This window comes from Barbus barbus (genome assembly GCF_936440315.1).
Source record: "Barbus barbus genome assembly, chromosome: 14".
Taxonomy (NCBI): domain Eukaryota; kingdom Metazoa; phylum Chordata; class Actinopteri; order Cypriniformes; family Cyprinidae; genus Barbus; species Barbus barbus.
The window spans coordinates 14,465,447-14,491,530 of NC_136742.1; the positions used below are offsets into that span (position 1 = coordinate 14,465,447).

The 26,084-nt window shown below is 39.9% G+C and overlaps 2 protein-coding genes across 2 annotated transcripts in view; one reads left to right on the forward strand and one right to left on the reverse strand.

Annotated features, from left to right (window-relative positions):
• LOC306880185 (creatine kinase B-type-like) overlaps window positions 1-26,084 on the reverse strand; it is a 985,569-nt gene that overhangs the window by 67,073 nt on the left and 892,412 nt on the right. The gene's annotated exons all lie outside the window — the stretch shown is intronic.
• The window catches only part of LOC306880288 (transcription factor IIIB 90 kDa subunit-like), a 67,303-nt gene that overhangs the window by 24,546 nt on the left and 16,673 nt on the right, over window positions 1-26,084 (forward strand). The window contains exons 8-16 of the mRNA XM_079433733.1: window positions 1,585-1,678; window positions 1,913-2,039; window positions 2,580-2,619; window positions 2,977-3,072; window positions 3,229-3,519; window positions 14,287-14,351; window positions 14,747-14,828; window positions 15,201-15,253; window positions 15,884-16,155. Coding sequence (XP_079289859.1) covers window positions 1,585-1,678; window positions 1,913-2,039; window positions 2,580-2,619; window positions 2,977-3,072; window positions 3,229-3,519; window positions 14,287-14,351; window positions 14,747-14,828; window positions 15,201-15,253; window positions 15,884-16,155 — 1,120 coding nt within the window. The remainder of the gene's footprint in view (window positions 1-1,584; window positions 1,679-1,912; window positions 2,040-2,579; window positions 2,620-2,976; window positions 3,073-3,228; window positions 3,520-14,286; window positions 14,352-14,746; window positions 14,829-15,200; window positions 15,254-15,883; window positions 16,156-26,084) is intronic.

The following is a 26,084-nucleotide window of genomic DNA, read 5'->3' on the forward strand; positions in this document are numbered from 1 at the left end:
ATCCATCACCATGCTAAAATCTTCCAAGAGTTGTCATGATTGAATTGAATATATTTGGTCAAACCACCTGGTCTTTTGGACCCCACTGGTTATTACTGCATGGACAAAACATTCTTCAAAATATCTTCTTTTGTAATCCATATAAAAAAGAATCACACATGTTTGGAACAACATGGACCATGAATCATAACATAACCTTAATTTTTTTTATAAACTATCCCTTTAAACCTCGGTCCTTTCTTTGTTTTGGATGAACCTCCAAGTTGTTAAAAGATTCACTAGGCGCCTCCTTTGTCAGCTCGAAATGAAAATAGTTTACGTGTTTTTTTCAGTCTTCAGTTCTGCGCATCTGTCAGATCATAAAGCAAATCCTTTAATGTGCTAAAAGTTTGACATGGGAACTGGAGCAGCGAGTTCCATAACAAGGATAAAAACAAGATCACGGCAAGTACTTTACCACCGCACAGATCTCGGTGCCCTCGATCTGAAGCAGAACACGCTGGCCTCTGCACTCTGTCGTCAGCAAGATGCCTCGACTGCTCAGGAATAGAAGGCAGACTTCCTGCCTGCATCTCTAGTTCAGCCTTCTCTAGCTGTCTCGCTTTTCCCATCTAACATCTGCTGCTGCAATATCTGAATAATTAATAATTCATCATTAATCATTCACAGTATTCAGGGGAATATAGTAAGTGTAAATGTCAGTTTTCTGTATTGAGGTTGATTGTTTTAGAGCGAGGGGAGTAAACACAACTGCAGTTCACCTTCTGGCTCAGAGTGTAAATGCTGCAAAAAAAAGATCAAGATAAAAGCAAAAAAGAAAGATAATGGGTGTCACTCACTGTGCATATGTTTGTGGGAATGTTTTCACCCAGAAATAATAATTCATCAGTAAGTTTGCACTCAGATGTTTGCTGAATTTAGGATACAATTTAGAATTGATGACATTGACAGTACATACTATGTTTCAAATAAATGCTGTTCTCATTCTATTCACCAAAGAAACAAAACTGAGCAGCACAACTGTCTTCGACATTGATAATAATAAGAAATGTTTCTTGAGCAGCGAATCAGCATATTACAAATGATTTCTGAAAGATCACGTGAAACTGAAGACTGAAATAATGCCTGCTGAAATTTCAGCTGTGCATCACAGGAATGAATTAAAACTTTAAAATAGATTAAAATAAAATTGTATTTTAAATTTTTACAATATTACTGTTTTACCATATTATGTATTAAATATATAGTGCGATTTATATAAATATTGTGTAAATATATTGGATGAGCATTTGCTTTTACGTTGACAGTGGATTGTAAAGGCTTGTTTTGTTATTGTTCTTTTAAACACAACTCTGCAGCACAATTTACATAATGCCTACTAACTTTACTATATCACACAACACACCTCAGCATCTGCAGAGATTCTGTTTACAGATGCTCCATTACTATAGAAAATGCACTCTCAACACTTTTGCATGATGCATACATTGTATATTTGCACGGTGGTGAAATGTCATACAAATTGAGAACAATACGGTTTGGGACAAAACATTTATTTTCATTTTCTCTCCTACATCCCCCCAGCTCTGCTCGTAGCAGCTCGTATGCATGAATTCCGTCGTACAGTGAAGGAGGTGATATCTGTTGTCAAGGTGTGTGAGGCCACGCTGAGAAAAAGGTGAATATCATGGCTGATCTGAACATATTTTTAGGGAAATTGTCTGCTATTATCAAAAAAAAAAGTAGTGACCCTACTTTGATGTTTGATACATAATGCTTAAATACCCTACGTTTACATTGTCACAGTAAAACTAGGGATTTACAATATATATCGGTACCGTATTAGTATCAGTCAATATTGGGTATAGCTTGTCAATATTATTAAATATAATTTAATTACTGTATCATCCAGACTGACAGAGTTTGAGGATACCCCCACCAGTGCCCTGACCATCGATGAGTTCATGCGAGTGGACCTTGAGAAAGAATGTGATCCTCCATCTTTTGTTGCCGGAAAGAAAAAACTCAAGATGCAGCAGGTACTCTTATGGGGGATACATTACCATTGAGAACAAAGAGACGTTAAATTGATCAAAAATGTCAGTATAAATGCATTTTCAAAAGGCTTCTATTTTAAATAAATGCTGTCCTTTTGAACTTTCTATTTAAAGAATCCTGAAAAGATTTGTCAGTATCACGGTTTCATCAAAAATATTAAGCAGCAACTGTTTTCAGCGGTGATAATAATAGGAAATGTTTCTTGAGCAGCAAATCAGCACATTATAATGAATGCTGAAGGATCATGTGACACTGAAGACTGGAGTAATGTATTCGAAAAAAACAAAAAACAGTTGTTTTAAATAATAATAATATTCCTTATGGCTGTTTTTACTATATTTCTGATCAAATAAATGCAGCCTTGCATAAGAGACTTCTTTCAAAAACATTACAAAATCGTTCTGACACAATACAATAGTGTGTGTGTGTGTGTGTGACCAGATATGAAGCTATGAGTATAATATTCAGCCATGTGAGACTCTGGATAAATGGTTCTCTTAATTGAAATGTCATTGTTTCAGCTGGAGCAGGAGTTGGCCAAGAAACTTGAGGAATATCAAGGTTAGTCTGTCCTCCTGGAATAAGATATTGATTCTCTCTATTGACTCAACATGGCATCTGAATGCTCTCCGCGGTGCATTATCTCAGCTACACTAAGCATTTCAAAATTTTTCAGTGATTATGAATGGCAAATTCCCTTGTGGTTTGGAGTGCCCATCTTACTGACAGCAGCTGTTTCCATAAATGTTTCCATATATTAGGACTATATGTTATTACTTGACGTGCCATTAGTATATGTAATCTGAACACACTCTACCAGGGAATTCATGTTGCATGCTGAATATTTTTCAGACGAAAAATCAAACTGTCAATCAGAGACATCAGGCTTATGTGTATGTGTCTGTATGTTGTCTGCAGGTGAGATTAACTCATACCGCGATGAGATTGAGACACAGCTGGCTGCGAGCAGCAGAACCAAACTGAGAGGGATTTATGCCTCCTACGCAAGAGAAGGTAGATCAAATCAAGTGCTCTGCATGTTTATTGCACCTAGGCTCATCTGAGCACAGTTTGCTTATGATATTTGTTCTTAATAGAGATTATTGTGTGGTTTTATGCCGATTCACGTGCAGATATTGGTTTTTGATTCATACCGTAACACTCTTTCAGACGATGACTGTGCGTCTTTGGCCTCTGGGATGACTGGAGATGAAGACCCAGAGGATGAGGAAATGGAGGCAGCAGCTCAACATCTCAACCACGAGTTTATCAGTCAGGTGTGTGAACAGGGAGTCCAGGGAGGAATGGAGGATCAGGAGGGGAGTAAGGATACAGTACCGCTCTCCAGTCAGGCCACACATGTGCCTCTGACAGCGCTCCTCGGCCCTTTGCCCAGTGCAGCCAGTCTTGGTCTAACAGACTCCATTCGGGAATGCATCACAGAGGAGGACACAACAAACGGTAAGTGTGCCACTTCCTCAGTACAGTATGAAACAAAGCATTCATTACTGTGTCTTCTTTGCTGTTTTATGTGATAAATTGTGGCCTTGTACTGTAGACACTCAACATTCAGCATTCCCTTTTTACTAGTGATGGTACCTTTTCTGATAATTTTTTTTAAGTTAGTAATTTGTAGCTCTAGATCAGTGGTTAAAATAAATAAGTAATGTAATGTATTATTATTTTATTAATGCAAAACTCTATCTTATCTCTAATCTTTATTTTTAGTGTTTTTAGCTAAATTAATTAACATTGTATTAATATATTCATTCAAATAATTATATTAATGAATAAATAATATTTGGGTGCCTCTGAAAGTCTGGAACCACTGTTCTAGATGGAATCTGCAAACCTGTCACATTTTCTGTTGGCATTTTAAGGGGAAATGTGATAAAAGGTGTTGATTAGGGCTCAAAGTAGGGGTGTGCCATATGACGATTTTTGATCGTGGACGATAAAAATGTCTCCACGATCTGCTTTTGAAGAAATATCGTAGTATCGTGCTGCAGCACACATTGTCAAATACAGTTCTGGCGCCGCCGTCTCTATGTACTGTACAACACGACATACAGCAGTAGAGTTACTCAGACAGGACACTGCACTTATTCGCGATCGCAAAAGTACATTATTTGCATACAAGCCTTGCTGGTTAAATGTTTAATTCGCGCGCTGGTCTGACGTGCGCTTGTTCTGAGCGCATACACCTGAAGCACGCGCACTAAAACGCCTGTCTAACAGCGCCTGATTACTCAACTAAGTTATATTTTGCGCTAATACTGTCAAAACACACAAGGTTTACATACAGACTGAGTTGGTTATCTCTAAAATGAAAGTAGGAATTTTAGGAATCAGTCTATCTAGTGTTTTATTTTTATATTTGTTCATTCAATTTCATTGAATGCTCTGCTAAATACACCTATTGTACCTGGAAATAAAGCACTGTTTGTTTTATTTGTATATTATGTGTATTTGTAATGTGTATCTTTGTTCTTATTTTTTAATAAGAAAGAGAAAATGATGACAAAGATTTTTTATCTTCACCCACTTTGGCCTAAATATCTGCCATGCATCTTTGTCTTTCTAGTTTGGCTGTAATGCTCAGACAACTTGTAAAACCAAAATAGTAAAACTAACAAAGAATCGGGATAAAAATCGTGAATCGTGATATTTCTATAAAAAATCGTGATATGATATTTTTCCCATATCGCCCACCCCTAGCTCAAAGTACCAGGGTTTCCACAGTACTGGAAAACTTGGAAATATTAGGGATTTCCATGGTTTGCTTTCCAGGCCAGAAAAAGTTACAGCAATTATTAAATTCTTAGAAGGTCATGGAAAAATCTGGAAAATAGACTAAATGAATTCTGGTCACAGATGACTGAAAAGTTCTTGGAAATTTAGGGGTCAGGAATTATGTATGATTATTGGTATGGTTGAATGCGTAATCAGATTAGCCAGATTATTTAAATTCATCATGAAAGCAAAATGTATGATTCCTTATTTATAGAACTTATTGTCTTATTTTAAATTTATTGTTAGTGCTTATTATTTAACTTAGGGGAAGTCGTGGCCTAATGGTTAGAGAATTGGACTCGTAATTGAAAGGTTGCGGGTTCGAATCCCCGGCCGGCAGGGATTGTAGGTGGGGGGAGTGAATGTCCAGCGCTCTCTCCACCCTCAATAGGTGCCCTTGAGCAAGGCACCGAACCCCCAACTGCTCCCCGGGCGCCGCAGCATAAAATGGCTGCCCACTGCTCCGGGTGTGTGTTCACGGTGTGTGTGTGTGCATTTGTTCACTACTCACTGCTGTGTGTGTGCACTTGGATGGGTTAAACGCAGAGCACCAATTTCGAGTATGGGTCACCATACTTGACAATACGTCACGACTTTACTTTATTATGATTTTTTAGAAGAAAATTTCAAATGGCACTTAGAGGCTTTTGCATCTGAACTCTTTATATTATCTTATGAATGATTTGAACTATTTCATAATAATATTATTTATAATATTTTATTCCATTTTTAACTCTTATGGTCCATTTGTCTGTTGAAACGAAATATTTCCTGACTATATCAAGCAGAGCTTGTTCTTCAAAGCCACCGGGTTTCTTTGTTATAAGATGGATGACTGTAGGAAGTGCGGTGAATGTTTAATCTTTAGGAAAGCTTTAACCCTTTGCTATTGTGAAAGTCAGCGCTCCGATGGAGGGTCTGCCAGACATAATCACTTAGAGCTTTTTGAAATCCTTTTAAGACATTTAAGAATCTGTCTGCTTCATGCTGTACAGCAGAGCAAAAGCCACAGATGTACTTTCTCATTATAGTGTTTTTATGCTGATCTCATTTCAGTTTATAGAGAACATATGATTTCAGAGACAGGAAACGTATGGAGCTTTACTCCGAGGTTATTAAATGCTGTCCTGTTTTACTTGCACCGATGACTGTATTTGGTATTTGACTGTCGTTCAACATGAGTGGGTTCAGTTAAAAACAATACACTACTGTTCAAATATTTCTTATTCTCACTAAGGCTGCTTCTATTTGATCAAAAATACTATAAAAAGTAATATTGCAAAATAGTATTAAAATTTAAAATAGCTGTTTTCTATATTAATTTCTTTTAAAATGTAATTTATTCCTGTGATGGCAAAGCTGAATTTTCAGCATCATTCTTAAGTGTCACATGATCCTTCAGAAATCATTCTAATATGCTGATTTGCTGCTCAAGAAACATTCACTATTATTATCAACTTGTGCTGCTTAATATTTTTGTGAAAAACTGTGAAAGATCTTTGATAAATACAAAGTTTATTTATTTATATAGCCTACTATGTAAATGTCTTATCTGTCAACTTTAAGCAATTTAATGCGTCCTTGCTGAATAAAAGCATTAATTTCTTTAAAAAAAAAACTTTTGAATGTCAGCATGGTTAAGCAGTATTGATCCACAAACCATCTTTTGGTCAGGATGCATTGATTGATGTGGCTGTCTGCAACAGATTACTTTATTTACCAAGAGCTTTAGATTCCTGAAATTCATCAAAGACAACTGTGAAAAGAAAATGTCACAGGACCCAACAGAATATCACAAAATCTGCCCAGCAATACTTCTCTGAACTCAGCACCTGCTCGCTAGCTGAACTCGGGCCGTTCCCTTTTAACCTTTGACCCTGACCCCTGACAACTCCTCGACCTAGGTGTTCCCTGCAGCTCTGAGTGACGAGTAGCAGTGGTTTATCTGGATGCAGCATATGTCTCCTGAGGCCAGTCTGGGAGATCGGAGCAGAGCTGCTTTATTTTAAAGCAGTTCAGACTGTGATTTGCTGTCTGAGTGGCTTTGCGTGGACTATTTCTGCTATGGCAGTTTGCTGATACATTTCCCTCGTCATCATTGTGCTTTGCAGGAGAAGGTGATGATTTTGCAGTAGTGAAAGCCTCTTAGAGTCGCTCATACAGACAGCTTTATGGGGTTCCACTCAGCATGGATGACTCTCACTGCTCACAACAATACATACAGCAGACTATGAAGGCCAAAGACGCTGGTCACTCTGAATATTGGGTTGTGAATATGTGTTTGTGTGTGCACTGAAAGATGAAGAAAAACAGTACAAAGAGCAAGAAATAGAGTTATTTTTTAGAGTTAGAAAATTCTAGAGTTAGAATTTTTTAAGCACAAACCAGAAAGTAGAATTAAAATTGGCTCTCAACAAAGCACAAAAAACTATGAAAAAATACTTATTAAAATAAATATTTTCCACAGCTATGAAGAAAATCTATGTTAGAATTTTATTTTATTTCATTTCATTGTCACAAGGATGCTGGAGCCTATCCTAGCATCTGGGCCTCAGGCAAGGAAACACCTTGTATACTTGGCCAGTCCTGTTTTTATTTTGTTAGTTTATTTTACTTTATAATATTATCACTTTATAAGTATTTATAATCGTATTATAAGCAGGCATATTTCAGTGTAGCAGGGCCTGAAATGCAGGCACTGAAAGAGCAAAAAGCTGCATTTTTAAACTGCTGCAGTATGCAGGTCTGCATAAATTTAGTGTTATCTAAATAGGGAACACATGAGACAGACAGAAACAAAGTGAGAGTGAGTGAGAGAGGTAGAAAGTAAGTGACCAAGAGTGTGTGTGTGTCTGTGTATGTGTGAGGTCTGGCAGATGCCTCTCTCACTCTGACAGGCTGTCGGTACTGAAGTGTCTCACTCTTTCAGACCGTCTGTCTCTCCAGTTCTCTTGGGATACATGAGATTCACTCTCTCTCTTTCGTTCTCTCACTTTCACTGCAGTGAAGGGAGTGACTGGCCAATTCTATAGCCTCCTTTCCATCAATAGCATCTGTTTCACGCAGGTTCGCTTCCCACCGGCGCACCAGTTTTAACCCAGAAATCTCCCTCAAAAGGCATCTAAGGAGTTCCACTTATTTAATCAATATATATTTTTCCAGACCAGCAAGTACAGTGAAATAGGACTTTTATCTGATGATGATAAAGGGGTTTGGGAGTCCATTATCAATTTTTGTTTTTCAAATGTAGTCAATATATCCAACCACATACAGAGCTGGCCACCAGATCCTGGGTAATGCAATTCAGATTGACTCTGTGTTTGCGTGAGAGAGAGAGAATGAAAAGATAAAAATACAGGAAGGATTTTCCCTTGGGCTTACTGTGGTTTTATGAACCTTGTTTGAACTTTGCCATTTCAAATGCCAGGCATCAGCCAACATATCCACGACTGAGAGAAGAGAGGAACTTTCCTCAGAGGAGAGGCCTGCCTGTTCTTACAAAGATTCCTGTGACCCTCCCTTTCCTGGATCTCTTTGAAATCAGGATATTGTGATGCTCTGGTGTGATGAGAAGCTTGCAGCCTTGAGAATCTTAGTACCTGCATCACAGCTTTACTGAGAGCGTTGACCACTCAGGCTTTAAAAGAATCTCAATTTCCTCAGCATGGACAGCACGTGTTTTTCAGCAAATTTTCCAAATGACTCTGAATCATCAGTGAGTACTGTTACTGTTTTGGAACCGAGCAGTTTGCACACATGCTTTCGTGTGGTGACCTACAGTATGGTGCTAATGTAGGCGAAAGAGTTTGTATCCAGTTTGTGACATTTACCAATCCCATTCCTCATTTCTTTTCTTTACTATGCAAGTGGAAAAAGGCTTAATATAAAAAAGGCGCATATTGAGCTTATGTTACTCTATAGGTTTAAATCCAATTAGTATGTGGCACTAATGATTTTATAATGAGCATACTAATGAGTTTCCTCATCCCCTCATGGACTTATAACAACAGGCTGTTCACACACAATCCGTTCTTACTAGGGGAGTATATAGATACCATAGGGGTTATCAGCCATTATTAGAGGTTTTTTCTGTGTATTGGTTGATATTTGTATATTTAATTGTACATTATACAATCTGTGCATTTAGATTGCCTTTCTTGCAGTGTTGTTATTGTTAACTAAAATTAAGGCTATTAAAAAATAGGTTTTGTTCATTTCAATAAACTGAAATCAAATATAAATATTAGATGAAAAATTTTGAAAAAATTGAAATGTTGCCTTTACTACTGACTTAAGTTGAAGTGTTAAAATTACTAAAGCTGAAATAAAAATATTTAAAAACTAATGAAAACGACAAAGGCAAATTTACTAAAAATTCAACTAAACTTAAAATAAAAATTGAACAATAAAAGCTTATTCAAAAAGTATTAAAAAGTACTGTAATAATAGATAACTAACACTAAAATAATACTGCTTTGCCATCATTTAACACTCAGTTAATGTTTATAAAAATTTATATTTACACTAACACTAATATACACTCTAAACGCTAATATTTTTTCATACTGTACATTGTAATGTTGTGATAAATTTGAACTACTTTTAATAGACACAGCATTTTAATAATGCAGCGCTCATGCTGTGAATCCCTGAAAAACTAGTGAGATAATGTATGTTTACATAGAAACAATAAAAAAACAGCACCAACATGCCTTATAAACGGCTTACAGTTTTAAGCCTATTCCAGGGTTAAAAAAGTGAAATTGTCCTGTCTGTATGTATTGAGGGGGCATGTCATGAACGTCCTGCAGCAGGGACACTGATTGATTACACCTGCTTCCAACTCCTCCCATACTGCATTACTGCACTGCATTTCCTGTTGTGCACTGAGCTTCGGCAGTGGTGATGCTGCCTCTCGGTCCAGTGCGCTCTGAGTGCTGTCCCTCCCTTTCTCTGCTGTTAATGCCACTTCTGCTTGCATGTGTAAAGTATCGATCTAATAGCCTGCATGCAGTCAGACAGCTGTGCTGGTTTCAGAGCGATTGACCAATAGCTTGGGGAACGAGAGAGAGAGATGGGAGACTGCGTGTAGATGGAGATGACAGATAGTCTAGGAGGACATTCATGGAATGACGCATGGGAAAGCACAGCTTCTGCAGGCAAATACAGAATTTAACCTTTCAAGTGGATGTGTTTGACGTGATCAAAACATGCTGAGGGATAGCGGAGAGCAAAAGGCTCTTTTGTAGTCCATCCACATCTATAGTATACTGCATGTGCAGAATGTCAATGTGGAGTCTGATTTAAAAGATACTGTAACTGCCTACTGTAGTTGACCCGAAGGCAAGAATACACACACATACACAAACACATTTATTCTTCACTTCTTGGCCTGCCTGCCCATGGCACAGACAGTGTGAGCAGGTGGTGAGGTTGGAAAAGGCACTCGGAGGTTATCGTGCCATATTGCAAGAGGTTTTTTTTCCACCTTGTCCTCGTTTTTTTATGAGTGTGAAACACTCTTAGCCCTTAAGATCTTTTGATTCTTTTTCAAGTTTTGAGCAAAAGAAGCTAGTTTACATCTAGAGTAAATCTGAGTGGATCTTCATAACATGAGCATCTCTCTTGTTGGCATTATGATAAATCTAATAATTAATCCTCAAAGGATGACACCAGTTGATCTATAAATTGATTTGATTCAATGGAAAGAAACCGATGCTAGGTATTATTATTTTTTCCAGCAAATCACAGGTTGTAGTTTATAATATAATGATTTATAAAATAATCTACAAACATTCATATTTTCAATCTCAAATTGCAAATGTTGCCCCCAATATTCATTCATCTCTGTGGCATTTCACAGTGGAGCATCAAGCTGACCTGTTTATTTGCATAATGATTCAAATGATTCATTATGTAATCTGGATTATGTTCAGTCAAGTGCATACTCATATTAGAGGCTCGTTCGTCATTGAAATATGTTGGAGCATATTACATTATGAGAATTTAATCATGTTTTGCGTTCTTGATATCATCATACAAACAACGTGCCACATTTTCGAATAAGGCACAGGCCCAAAAACGAGTAGGCTTTAATCATTTTCTCACCTTAATGTCGTGGCTAACCCTGTTCCTCTCTCTGTGGAACACAAAAGGAGAATTTTGAGGAATTGTCACACAGCTTTTTTTGCATACTCATTGACCCTTCACAAAGACCCCCGGCCCCCCTTCGTCACACTACACATCATGTTCTCACGCAGTGAAAAATACAGAGGTAACTGACAACACACCGACAGACAAGACAGAGCAGGCTACTTTAGGTATGAAACTTTCAAATTTTGCCATTTTTGAAGAAATTCAAACAATGAATACCATTTTGTGGCTCTTTAATGTGTCGTGATTGCTGTAGAGCCTCAGTTCAAGCGGTACATGAACCGATAATCTTCTCCTCCTTACTAGTTATAGCATGAAGTAAACATGAACACCAGAAGGAATCTTTTTTTCAACCGTGGAAATACGTCAATAAACACCACTTTCAAGTTCAAGTCCACCGACGTTAATCTACTCTCTTGTATGTTTTGTTTGTCGGACAAAAATGGCAGATTTGGTGTAATGATTGGTCAAATCGCCTGTCAATCAAACTCCCTGAGAAGGGTCAATTGCAAAATCAAAAATGATAAATGGCATCTCAAAAGTTGAGACACTTTCGTTTTTGTGAAGCCAGATTTCAAATCAAATATGGTGCCACAGGTTGGATGTCAATAATATCAAATCATTGGATTGCACATGAACAAACATATTTGATTTGAGAATCAGTAATGACTTAAATTTTTGTTATATTCATCACATAGCTACTTTGAAATTCATAAGTACTACTTTTTAAAAACTTTATGTATTTATGAAATTTGACATGTTGCTTTATACTGTTGTGCTAGTTTAGAGCTACTGAATGGAAAACTTTAAAATATTAATATATTCTTATTTCTTTCTTGCCATTAAGATGAGAAGACAATTTGAGATAAATTGTATGTTTATTGTTTGACAAAAGCTGCATTATGCTACACCCCCTAAAGGTGCAGTCTAGTCATTCCAATAGGAATTGGGAGTTTCGTGGGAGGGCAAAAAAAGTTCCCCATGCAGATTGAGGTCATGTTCAAGTTGGACATGCAAAGTCAGCACACTGACCAACAAAATCTGCTTCGTTTGAAAGTGACTTCTGTGTAATATATCTGTGTTATTATATTCTGTTGACAATTTATTTTACAATTGCCTTTTTTTGGGGCTAAAACTGGTGACTAAGAGCTGTATACCATTCCCTGCTGGTAGCTCAGTCTGTGTGACCTTTGGGTGACTACTTTCACATTTTTCAACCCCCTTCGAAACTGGAGCTCCTTGTGAGAGGCTGCCATCATCTATCCAACCCCAATCAGCCACACGCCAGCCTTCTAAAGAGCAGAAACCTAATCGCGCCATGTTGTTTTTCTTTCTCCCTTCTATCCAAGCCGGCTGTGCAATTGCTTTGGGGAAACGCTGTGATTTGCTCCACTGGGTTTGATATGTGACAGCCACTCCAAGCTGCCTGCAAACAAGCTCAATTCCCTCATAGACCAGTGTGCCTATGTTGGTCCATGCCTGAGCAAGTATCCTATCTCCGTCTTATGGACGAGATACCTGGATTCAATTACAGTCCTTCTAAACATTTAGAATTCACCTACCCAATGAAAACCAGGTGTTAGAGGAGCAGGCAATTGGAGATAGTAGAAGATGTAATAGACGGTGTGAAGAAGGTAGTGAGAACAACCACAAACATTTCATATGAGACTGGCCTTTGACTGAAACCATGTGACAAAGAAATTGTGAGTTAGGACAAAACCATCTGTACACAATTGCTTGACCCACACAGCCCCCAGATCTCTTGAACAAATTTACATTCCAATATCTGCTCCATTGAACTGAATGTGCTGTTATTAAGGAAGCTAGTTATAAATTTGTCAGCAGTTTAACTTTTTAAGGGGTCTTTAAACTATTTCATACCCAGGACCTGCAAATATTATGCTCCTTTTGTTAAAATAATGTTAGATATATTAATTAATGTTTATTTTATAAAATTGGAAAGATTTAGATTTATTTGTTGTTTTTAAAATCTAGAATTGTCAATAGAATAAAATAATCATGATTAATTTAACGATGTCTGGTCTATAAAAGGCAGTGAAACATTAATAATATCAGATGTGTTAAAATTACTGTTTTTTTCCCCCTCAAATTTTCTTTGGACCCTCAAGCATTCCAGTGCAGACGCCACTTTATATAATGTGGCTTGTATTTCTATGCTTGGCTGTTAAACTGGAGTTAGAGTCCATTTTTTTAGAAGGTGCCTCTGCTGATTGCATCTCAAATGATACCACAGCCTTTGAAGTAGTGTGACGTGTCCTAAACCTCACACATGCAAGTGTAAGAGTCTGAGATGGGGACAGATTGTGACCCATTTTCTTTTGTCTCATTTCAGATATTTAAATCTGTTCTCCCTGGCCAGTCTCGCTGTGAGAACGTCAGAGCACGTGAATGTGAGTCGGATGGCCACAGTAGAGACGGCATTCAGATCTCTCTATGTTCAATTAATGAACATCTGGTCTTGATCCACAGAGGCTTCACCAATCCAATCACACTTTTCCCAGGCCAGATTTTGCAGCTCTTTATATTTGAAGAAAGAATTTTCGTCATGAAAATCAGCTTTAAAGTCACTTACAGAGTTGGCGTGTGTCGTTGTTTGTGTTAGTTCAATCCTTTGGCTAGGTTTTTAAAAGGTTAGCTTGAATAGATCACGCAAAACTTAATACAAATGGTAATCAGAATCAGGGTGTTTCTTTTGTGTTATCTTGATAGTTTATACTTGATCCATCTTGAGTAAACACTATTGATTATTTAATTCCAAATGTTCACATGTTTTTAATTCTCTACCCATTAGAGATGCTGCTTTATTTTGTGATTGGCTTCTTTCATCATGTCTATTTACAGCTCTCTAGTCTTGCCCCGATCTCATTTATATTTATATATTCTTACAGACACTTGCTGTTCATATTTGCCTCAATATGAGATTTTAATTTAGGGATTAATAAATGTGACACTGGATTTTAAAACAATTTGGGAAAGCATTTGAGGAACACACAAAATCCTTTCATATCATCGCTAAGCCTATTAATGGCAATTACACAACAAAGAGCTGGCAGCGCGTGCATTATTGGGAGAACGCCACCAAAGTACTTCCTGTGTAGTGTACCATCTCTGACAGCTGCAGACTCCAGTCAAGCAGGACAATTTTCTTCAGTTTCATTCTGAAATGGGAAATTCACCTGAATAGCCTGCATGCTATCTGATGGGAATTGCTTCCCCAAAAATCACATAATCAGACTCCTTTGTCGTCATGTTTTTCTATAGTGGAAGATAAATCAGATAATGGGGAACTGGATCTGGATGGGATTGATGAAGAAGAAATTGAAAAGGTATGTAGTTTTATTAATGGATTTATGTATAAACTTCACTTGACTTGCACTGCTTTTTTTCTGGTAAAAATATCTAAACCTCTTTACAAGAAGATACATTTACATTTAAATCAAAATTCTGTTTGGTAATAAGACATAAATCTCACAAAATGTTGTTGGATTTATGCTTATGCTGAAAGCATGTATTATGACTTATATGTAAAAACAAGACAAAAATACTAATTAAGAGAAAAACATATTTTGGAGTGTAACACATTACTGTGTTGTTCTCTGAAAATGGAACTTTAGCAGGTCATGTGAAGTTCAAGAAACTGTCTGATGTTCTGCATCCTGGATTTATAAATTATCACCTCTTAGCATTACTTATCAGCATAGGCCTGTTATCTTCTCTGCAGTATATTTTGAATGAGATAGAGGTGGAGGCCAAGACAGAGCTGTGGATGAAACAGAACGAGGAATATTTGAGGGAACAGAAAGGTAAGCGAATAGGAAAAGAAGAGCTTAATGCATTTATTAACACAAGCTCATACACTCAATCTGTGTTGACGTCAGAGGCAAGGGACTGCTCAACCACAGAGATAAAAATTTAGCAAAAGGAAGGATTTTGTTTTTAAATACTTGCACAGTGAACTGCTTCCTGCAATTTTATCCTGCGACTGAACCTTGTGAGATAAAGTTAGATTTTTTTTTTTATATATATATTGACCTCCTGAAGTTAATCTGCTCAACATTATAAGAGTTTGTTGAGATTTTAAAGCCCTTTATTTTTTTTATTGCTTTTTGTGTCTACTCTAAAGCACTCCATTTGATAAAGCCATTGTGTCTCTCTGTTTTGCTTTATTTTTTCAGAAAAAGAGGAGAGAATAGCTAAAGAGAAGGAACAAGGGACCTATAAGGAGAAGGTGAGTAAGTCGTGAGTGTGTGTGTCTACCTGGGCTTCCCTCACAAGCCGGGGTATTCAGACACTCAGCAGCTACAGGTCCTAGGAGACCGCATACTTTCCATTTTAACTTCACTTGCTCCTCTGGTTTCACCCCAGGCTCTCAGTGTCGCCTCTCCTTAACCTGTCTGCTCTGACATCTGCACCGTGACTCCCAGTCAGGGTTGGATTAGCCAGCCCTGCTCTGCACCTCTAATGAGGTGCCTTGAGCCTAATAGCAATTTCAGGTACAGTAGTCCTCTTGCTGACTGAAGAGACTTGTTCCACTTTGCTACATGAGGAACATGGTCAGCGGCTACTAGATTAGATGGGCTTGATAGCTTTTCCAGGCTACTAAAGGGATTCTGTCACTTTGCTGTTGACAGCTGTTAGCCTAACATCATTATATCAAGGCCCAGTGGGGAAAATGCACTGTTTAAATGAGACCCAGATGCCCAAAGAGATAGAAATGATCACTTACTTAAGTTACCAGTATGCTTTTAGCCTTCAGAAATGTTTTTAGAAAGCCAAAGGACTCATCACTCAGAGCCAATAAGCACTCATTCCAATGTTTGTTTTTTACTGTAAACAACTCCTATTCCAATTTGTCTAGCCAAAGAAGTCGTCCAAGAAGCGAGAGCCGATCCTGGCCAGCACTGCGGGAGAGGCCATAGAGAAGATGCTGGAGCAGAAAAAGATCTCCAGTAAGATCAATTATGATGTTTTGCGGGACCTCAACAGCAAGGGCAGCGAGAGCAACGCCACCCAGCAAGCCGAGGATGTGCCTGCCGGTGGCTCTGGGCGCAAAAAGCTGACCCGCCGCAAGAAACAGCCAAACAAGAGCAATCTTGGCCTTGCTAAACCTGCAAGCCTCATGGGCAAGAGGTGAGGATTTAATGAAGAGTGAATCTGTTGTTTATTTATTTATTTTTTTTCACTTGGTTACTGTTGGCTCATGGTGCGCTTTGCAACTTTTTTTCTGCCTTTTCACTCCTGAAACCACTAAGTCTGTCTTTATGTAGTAACAGGGACCTGCTCCAAGTGGCAAAGAGACTCTTTTGTTCCTCAGACAAAGGACATGATCAAAAAGGCTGTTCCTTTACCCTTGGAGGACTATATTTTTCTTCTTGTCGGTCTTTGCTTTGCTCCTTTGGCTGACCTTCACAGTCATTTCCACCAGGAGAAAGCTTGTCATCAATTCAGTGCCAGGACTGTCTGTCTGCCATCACCTGGCACCCTGTAGTGCATGCTGGGAGCCTGCCCCTTCTCCAATTAATAGTCCTCCAGGGCTCCAAACGTCCCTGTGAGAGAAGTAATGAATATACAACAGACGGAGCGCAAGATCATGACTTCTACACTTTGGCGTTGAAAGATTATTTCTCATTGTGTGATGTCTTTCCTCCAGTCCATTTCGTTAATGATAATTACTAATTTCATACTGAATGGTGTGATGAATCAGACATATGAACGCTGTCGGAGACCTAATATCCTGAAGCTTCGAAAAGGCAATTTAATGACCCCTTTCTTTTCAATCTTATATTCATGAACATGTTTGAAACAAACTATACAACTCTCACATTGCTTTTATTACCTTTGAGATTTTTGAAATCTAAATATAGATATCCTGAAGATATAAAAGCATAGCTGGCTAGTGTTGTCACTCGCTTTGCCTGGTGGAAATGCAAGATATGTTTTGAAATTATTATTTTTGTTACACTATACCGTTCAAAACGTTGGGGTTGGTAGGATTTTTAAATGTTTTTAAATAGAAGTCTCTAATGCTCACCAATGCTGCATTTATCAATACAGTAAATGTACTATTTGTTAAAAATTATTCACAGTTTAAAATAATTGTTTTCTATTTGAATATATTTTAAAGTGTAATGTACTCCTGTGATGGTAAGCTGAATTTTCAGAATCATTACTCCAGTCTTCAGGATCTTCGTTATCTTTCAGAAATAATTCTAAGCTGATTTCTTATTATTATCAATGCTAAAAACGTTGTGCTGTGTACTATTTTTGAGGAAAATCTAATACCTTTTTTTAGGCTGTAGAATAGGATCGAATAGTTTTATATAGTTTTTTTTTAAAAAAAACTGACCCCAAACCTTTGAATGGTAGTGTATGTATTTTCCCTATTTTATTCAGGAATTCTATGTTAAATTATATTTGTATGTCCTAAAAGCCATTTTTAACTTTATTTACTTCATTTGTTAATTTAATACCAATATTTGTTCATGAAAATTCTCTAGTGTTGCAAGGCATAATGTAAGTCACTTTGCTTGAACTGTTGTTCACCCCATCAGCTGGCAGAAAAGCAAAGGCCAGTGTAAAAATATTAAATCATCATAGTCGGATGACACTGTGGAACAAATTGGATGATAAACTTGAATTTAGTTCCAGCTCCAGTTGAGAGAGCTTGTTGAAACATGGGAACATTTGTAATGAGCTGTCATGGGAGGGCAAAGAGTTTTAGTTTTGTTGCCACGACTTGCAAGTAGCAACTGTCTTAAGATATTTCATGCAGTACTTTTAGAGATAAATGGTTCAAAAGAACCAGTAGCCACTTTTCTCCTCTGAATTGACTAGGTCTGCAGAAATAAATGTCTATGATTGCCCAATTGCTCATCGTTCACAATGCATGCAGTGCTCTCTGTCAGAAAACTCGCACTCCAACTGATCAAAGCACATTTCTTCAAAGATATTTTCTTATATGAGCTGTTCCATCAGTCATTTTTGGGCCTGGATAGATCTATTTGTCATAGATCTATTTTTCTAGGTTCTGTTGTTACTCTTCTTCACTGCCTTGAGTAGCTGCCAGACCCCTTAGACGCTCTGCTAACCAGGTAGAATTGGTATCATCCCTCCCCCTTTACTAGCCTCACACACCAGTTGCCAGATTGAACCTCTGCACGACCTCCAAACGTACAGCAATGGCGAATCACTCCTAAAAGATAAGAAGATAATTGCCCTCCAGTTCCTTTTCTACCCTTGTCTTTTAGTAAAGGCTTACTGTTTTTAAAACTGCTGGGATTTGCTTTTGAAGTGTAAATCTGATCTCGGTGCGTGAGAATGACCTGCCTATGCCTCTCTTCTTGGCGTACCTCAGAAAAAGTGACAGCCCGACAGAACACTTCACCTCCCAGTTCCAGCGTGCTGCCTGATCCTGTTTCTGATCCTCGTTTTACAGTAACAGCTCCCACTTTGAAATCAGACTCACGATTTGAGGAGCAGCATCAACCCTGGGGACTTAGGAGTGAAGTATATGTATTTCTGCTCTCTACCAGATCCAGTATGGTTTTTTAGCTCCATGACAATGTGAGTGGAGATTGATTTGTAAATGTTAGCTTAAGGTCAGATGGTGAGAGTTATTCCTGAGATGTGCTTTCCACCAGGCCTACACTCTCATTTATTTTGCCTGGCACATCCGGAAATGGCCAATGAGCCCGGGTGCCCTGATGTGTTTTGCAGATCCCTCCCTTTCTGTTTGACCCGACTCAGTTTCCCACACTAAAATGTCATTGTTTCCACCCTAATGTTAGTCCACTTCCAGCAGTATGGCTTTTCGCTTATTATTACAGCAGGCTTTCAATGTCCATACTGTTATACCCCATTGACTTGCGTTCTAGAGGGCAGGGAACCAAGGTAACCGACTGTGGAGTGTGTCATTCGGTCTGTCTCAATGGAGCTCCTTGTCGCCAAAAACCCTTCACCACCTCCTAGCAACAAGAGCAGCAGAATGAGAAATTTTGTTTGCTTCTAGCATGGTCACGTTGATCCAGGACCAGTGTGGAACCGTTTGGCAAAGCCGTATAGCAAAGTTGTTCTCTAAAGATTTTTGTGACAGAAAATCTCTTGTGGTTGTACTCGTAGGCCTAAGTGAGATAATGAGGTAGGAAGGACCTCTTAGGATCATCTTGTGCCTAGTTCTCGACCTCTGAACTCGGTGAAAAGGTTTTAGGCCGGGTCTCTCAGCATGGAGGGCTCTATTGTTTAAGGATGCCATTTATCAGTGGGTTGAGATCTGTTAGTCCAGAGGATGTCTGGTGGTGGGAGTAAGGGAGCCACATCCTGCTGATGGGAATCATGTTTGGTCGAGGCAAAGCAGCTGGATTGTTTCATTTAATATAGTGAGGTCACTAGAAATAACTCTGGATTTTAGAGTGGCTCTAATGAAATCACAATAATATGGGAAGGAAATCCGTAGTTGATCATAGATCTAACCCAAATGTTAGTGTAACTTCTGCTTGTAATAGCTGTAGTTGTAGCATTTTGGTGTGAATATTTTGGCTAAAAATCGATGAAACAATACTTTTTTAGCATTCTTAGTTCTAGTTTTCCCATTCATTTTCTCAATAGGGGGAAAAAAAACATGAACAAATATGCCCAGCTCCAACTTTTTTGAAGCAAAAATACTTGAAAATCAGAGGAAGCACAAATGCTTTTACGAGTTAATTAACACCGTGGCCCTTGAAGCATTGCAAATGACAAACTACTATTGAATTATCAACATTTATTATAAAATATGTAATGTAAAGGGCACCTATTATGCCGCTTTTTCCAAGATGTAATATTGGTCTTGGGTGTCCCCAGAATGTGTCTGTGACGTTTCAGCCCAAAATACCCCACAGATCATTTATTATAACAGCTGGAAAATTTCATTTTTTGGGGTGTGCCTAAAAAAGAGCTGATTTGGAGTGTATGGCTTTAAATGCAAATGAGCTGCATATTCCTGCCCCGTCTCCAGAAGAGGGCGTCGCTTATACGTCTCTCTGCATTGCATATCTACAGCAATAAACAGCCGGTATAAGCAACACAACTGAGAGCAAGAGAACCAGTGTTCGGCCGTACTTATGGGAAGTCAAATGTATGGCGTTATTTTACTGCCAAATGTCGAGAGCGCATTTTTGTAGCGCGAAAGTAGATTAATATAATGCGCAATTATATATATATATAGCACAACATGGCGGCGCACACAGACGCAGCGGTTTCTCTCTCTCTCTTTTTAGTCTTGTAAGTCGCAATGTTTTTGTACATCTTCGTCACGTCTACCTGTCTTTAAGCGCACATACAGTCGTGAGTTTCTGCTCGATGTCGGCAGAATCACATTTTTAGAGTTAAACTCAGCGCACGCCGAAGAGCTGCGGGACCTCGGTCTGCTCCGAAAGCCTACTCCATCACCGACCCCCACTACTGCATCTCGCCCACAGCGGAGGCGCTACAAGCAGCGTGAGAGGAAGCAGAAGAGGGGTAAGCGCGGCGGTATCTGAGCTAGGCTAGCGGCCAACCCACACAAGCCAGCTATCCCCACCATCGTACTGGCGAACGTACGCTCTTTGGACAATAAACTGGACTACATCCGACTACTTCGCTCTACTCAGAGGACTGTAAGAGACTGTTGTGTTTTTGTGTTTACGGAAACATGGCTTAACAACAGCGTACCGGACTGCGCCATACAGCTCGACCAGCTAACATACTATCGAGCTGACAGAGCGCTCGTCGAGGGAGGTAAGATCCGCGGCAGCTGGCTTTGTGTTTACATCAGTGATGCATGGTGCCACGACGCTGTTGTGGTCTGCAAACACTGCTCACCCTTGGTGGAGTTTATGATTATTAAGTGCCGGCCGTTCTATCTACCGAGGGAATATACAGCTATACTGCTCGTTGCTGTATACATCCCTCCCAACTCCAACAACAACAACAGGAGTGAGGCACTAAATGATCTGTACCAGCACACCAGTGAGCAGCAGACAGCCCACCCAGATGCTTTTCTCATCTTGACTGGGGATTTCAACCACACAGATTTAAAGAGTGTGTTCCCAAAAATGCATCACACATAGACTTTCCAACATGGGGAAAAAATACTCTGGACTTTGTTTACACCACCCAGAGAGGAGCTTACAAGGCCCTCCCCCTCCCCCACCTCGGCGCCTCAGACCACATCACTGTCATGCTAATGCCTGCATACAGACCGCTCGTTAAAGTCATCAAACCAATACACAAACAGATACAAGTTTGGCCGGGAGGGTCGTCAGAGGCACTTCAAGACTGTTTTGACACCACTGACTGGAATATGTTTAAACAGGCTGCCACATACAACAACACTACAGACCTCCAAGAGTACTCAGAGACTGTCACTGCCTACATCACCAAGTGCATTGATGATGTAACGGTTACAAAGCCCATCACTGTCAGGGCCAACCAGAAGCCGTGGATGACAGGGGAGGTCTACAGACTTCTGAAGGCTTGGAACGCTGCCTTTAGAGCTGGAGATGAGGAGGGCCTGAAGACAGCTAGGGCCAACCTTTCCCGTGGCATCAGAGAGGCCAAGAGACAGTACTCCAGGAGGATAGCCCATCGCTTCAGCGGCAGCAGAGACACTCTGAGCCTGTGGCAGGGGATACAGACCATTACGGACTACAAGCCCCCACCACAGACCTGTGACAGCACCATCCCCCTGCTGAACGAGCTGAATGCCTTCTTTGCTCGCTTTGAGGCACAAAACAGCACCACTGCACAGAAGACTCCACCTCCTCCCGGTGACCAGGTGATGACGCTGTCCCCGGACAGTGTGAGGAGATCCCTCAGCAGGATCAATGTATGCAAAGCTCCGGGTCCTGACAACATTCCTGGGCATGTACTGAGAGACTGTGCAGTGGAACTCACTGATGTCTTCACAGACATTTTCAACTTCTCGTTAAATCAGGCCGTTGTTCCCACATGCTTCAAAGCTACCACCATCATTCCAGTCTCGAAGAAGTCATCTCCATCCTGCTTAAATGACTACCATCCAATAGCACTCACTCCTATTCTCATGAAGTGTTTTGAATGGCTAGTCATGCACCACATCAAGTCTGTCCTCCCCCCCTCCCTGGACCCCTTCCAGTTTGCATATAGGTCCAACCGCTCGACCGATGATGCCATCGCCACTGCCCTCCACCCAGCCCTCACACATCTGGACAAAAAAGACTCATATGTCAGGATGCTGTTCATAGACTTCAGTTCAGCATTCAACACAATCATCCCTCAACAGCTCACTCACAAACTGGTCCAGCTGGGGCTCAACACCTCTCTGTGCAACTGGCTGTTGGACTTCCTGACCGGGAGACCTCAGGCAGTACGGGTCGGCATTAACACATCCAGCACCATCACACTGAACACTGGGGCCCCCCAAGGATCTGTGCTGAGCCCCCTCCTCTTCACTCTGCTGACCCACGACTGCACACCGTCACACAACTCCAACCTCTTCATTAAGTTTGCGGATGACACGACTGTGGTGGGTCTCATTAGCAACAGAGATGAGACAAACTACAGGAGCGAGGTGAGCCGTCAGGCCGGGTGGTGCAGTGACAACAATCTCTCTCTGAATGTGGAGAAGACGAAGGAGATTGTTGTTGACTTCAGGAGAGTACACACTCAGCATGCCCCTCTGACCATCAACGGTGCGACTGTGGAGAGAGTGAGCAGCACCAAGTTCCTGGGTGTGCACATCACAGAGGACCTCTCCTGGACTAACAACACTGTAGCACTGGCCAAGAAAGCACAGCAGTGTCTCTACTTCCTCCGCAAACTTAGAAGAGCCAGAGCCCCGGCCCCCATCATGTGCACCTTCTACAGAGGCACCATCGAGAGCATCCTGACTAGCTGCATCACTGTGTGGTATGGCGCTTGCAACGCATCCTGCCGCAAGTCACTTCAACGCATAGTGAGAAGATCGTTGGTGTCTCTCTCCCCTCCCTCCAGGACATTTACAGCACCCGTCTCACCCGCAAAGCCCTCCTCTTTGCAGGCGATCCCACCTACCCGACACACAGCTTCTTCAGTCTGCTGCCATCAGGGAGGAGACTGCGGAGTCTCCAGGCGAGGACCAGCAGACTGAAGGACAGCTTCATACATCAGGCTATCCGAAGAGGAAGCTGAACTCCCTCCCGTCCTTACCCCCCCTCCCCTCTTTTACCCCATGCAACACTGAACTCTGATACTACGACCCCCCCCCCCCAGCTCCCCACATCCCCAGGACCATTCCATCCTCCCCACCCACTTAAAAACTGTGACCAGCACCTGTCACTTGTGCAGCATTGGACTGATCACTACCTCATCCAGCATTGACTGCAAACTACCTCTTTGGATAGTCTGATAAAAGACTGTTCTCTTGTCACTTTAACAGACTGATAAGCTGTTCTTGCACTACACATATATCTGCACAGTTTTGTTTTATTTAACTGGTTGCACTCTATCTATTCTGCGATGTGCCGTATGCCACTTTATTTATATTTTTATCTTTATGTCCTCATTTGTATATCTGTATAGTTGTATGTACATATTGTGGCAGGGTGGAAGAATCACGCAACAAGGAGAGCTCAAGACAAATACCCCGGAGGGTGGGTTTATTATTAAGGTGCGGTGCTGGGTGCAGGCGGCTGTCTGAGGTGTAGTGGTGCTCTTCTTGGTGCAGGTGCTTCCCAGGGCGGTGCGTCGATGCGGTGCTCGTGGCGTGGCAGGATCGGTCACTCGCTGGGGTCTGCAAAGGAGAAGAGTAGCACGCATTAGTCTCTCAGCTCGCTCGGAGATCTCTCTCCCCGTCTCTCAGGCTCTCATGGCTTATCTGGCCGCGGGCGAATGAGTCTCAGGTGTGGCCGATCCTGCCGTGATGAGCGAGTGCAGGTGTTCCTCCTTTGTCTCCAGGGCAACGCTGATGAGTCCTCGGGACGCTCGTCACAATATGTTTAAACTGTATTTATCCGTATTTGAACGTCTACTGTCAGTGTCTTAAATGTTAACTGTATGCGCCAAGGGTCTGAGAGTAACGCAATTTAAATTCTCTATATGTATGGTACATGTGGAAGAATTGACAATAAAGCAGACTTGACTTGACTTGACTTGATATAGATTAATATAATATAATATATATATATATATATATATATATATATATAATAATTAATGTATATATTTCATTCCAAGTACACAATACATGTATAGCCACATGAACTTTAAGAATAATATACTTTTATATGGGGAGATTCTTCTATGATTGGTGAACCCAAGGCATTGACTGCTTCAGGATTGTGGGTAGAGAATTTGAGTGTTATCCACAATATTTAAAAAATAAAAACCTCACAGACTCTTGCATTCTACAGATGTACATTCCCATTCAAACTTTGGGGTTGAAAATACAGTAAAACCATATTATGACATATTATTGAAAATAACTGTTTTCTATTTGAATATTTAAAATGTAGTTTATTCCTATTATTTTGACACCCTTACTTCAGTCTTCAGTCTCACATGATACTTCATAAATCATTCTAATATGCTGATTTGATTCTCAAGAAACATTTTTGAAAACAGCTGTGCTATACTTAATACTTTTGTGAAAACCGATATGTTTATTTTTCAGGATTTTTTGATTAAAAGAAATGTCAAAAGAACTGCATTTATTTGAAATGATTTATTTGACCCCAAACTGTTGTACGGAAGTGTATATATTATCATAACAATCTCATATCTCATGTCTTGAAAGGTTTATACGTTACTTTTAAAATATGGAGAAAATTAATGAGATTTTTGCTTCCAAAACTGGCCTGTTGTGCTCTGTAGACCTCCCCACCGACTCTCCTCCACACCCGTCACTCACCTCAGCAGATGTTACAAGGCCAGAGATCGGCAAGTGATGTAGAGAGGCCATCTTGAAAGCCTAGCGAGCTCTCTTACCTTTCCCTTCCATCTGCACTAGAGTCACAGAGGGAGGTTGACTCAGTCACAGCACACTTCTCAAGCTGTGTCAGCAGGAGTCTTCTCCCGCTCATCTTCCCTGACTGACTCCAAGCCGTTAATTGAAACTGCTCTCTCTCCTGGTGGCATGGGGTAGATATGCATGTACAGATGTTATTGTGATTGAATCTCCTGTGTACTTTCCTTGCCACTGCAAAGTTTTGATCGGTTTGTTGTACACAAAGCGCTACAGGTTTTGGGCGAAAGCTGTTACTAAGCAGCAGTCCCTTTGATGAGAAGAAAATTGCTACTTGCTCCATGGAGGCTTCGCAGCATGTCAAATTCTTTGTGTGTGATCGGTTCAGGGCGTTCTCACTCCCACACACTGTTTTGTTTGGTGGTAGGCAATGATCAAGAAGTCGCTTCAACAGCGCCATAGTTGGTGACTGTGAATAATATTATAATAGTGTTGGAGGCAGTTTACAAGATACTTTTAGTGTATTGCACATTTGTGTGTGCATGCATTGTATATGTAATTTTGGGGTGTCTGTAAAATGTACACACTATGGTCCGAAAGTTTAGCATCAGAAGTCTCTTATACTCACCAAGGCAGCAAGTGAAATATTTCATGTTTTTAGTAAGCGTTTTATTTTGATTGATTTTTATAATGACTTATTTTAATTAAAAGTTTTTTATTATTTAATTAATTATTAGCTTTTCATTAAACTCATTAACCTCCTGCAGTTCCTTCACAAACCTCAGTTTGGGAAACCCTAATGGAGTTCATGTTGTTAATAACAATGAATGGATTATATTTTCTTAATTTTTTGTATTTTTATGTCAATGTGGTGCAAGATTATCCTATTTAAATTGATGCAATAAACAAGATACTCAAATGCGACAAACACCTACTCAAAAGTAATCTAAAAGTAGTCATTACTTACTATAATTTTTGTCATGTAATTTGGAATCAGTAACGGATTACAATTCGTAAGTAATCTACCCAACTCTGATTACATACCATATATATACAGTATCTCACAGAAGTGAGTACACCCCTCACATTTTTGTAAATATTTTATTATATCTTTTCATGTGAC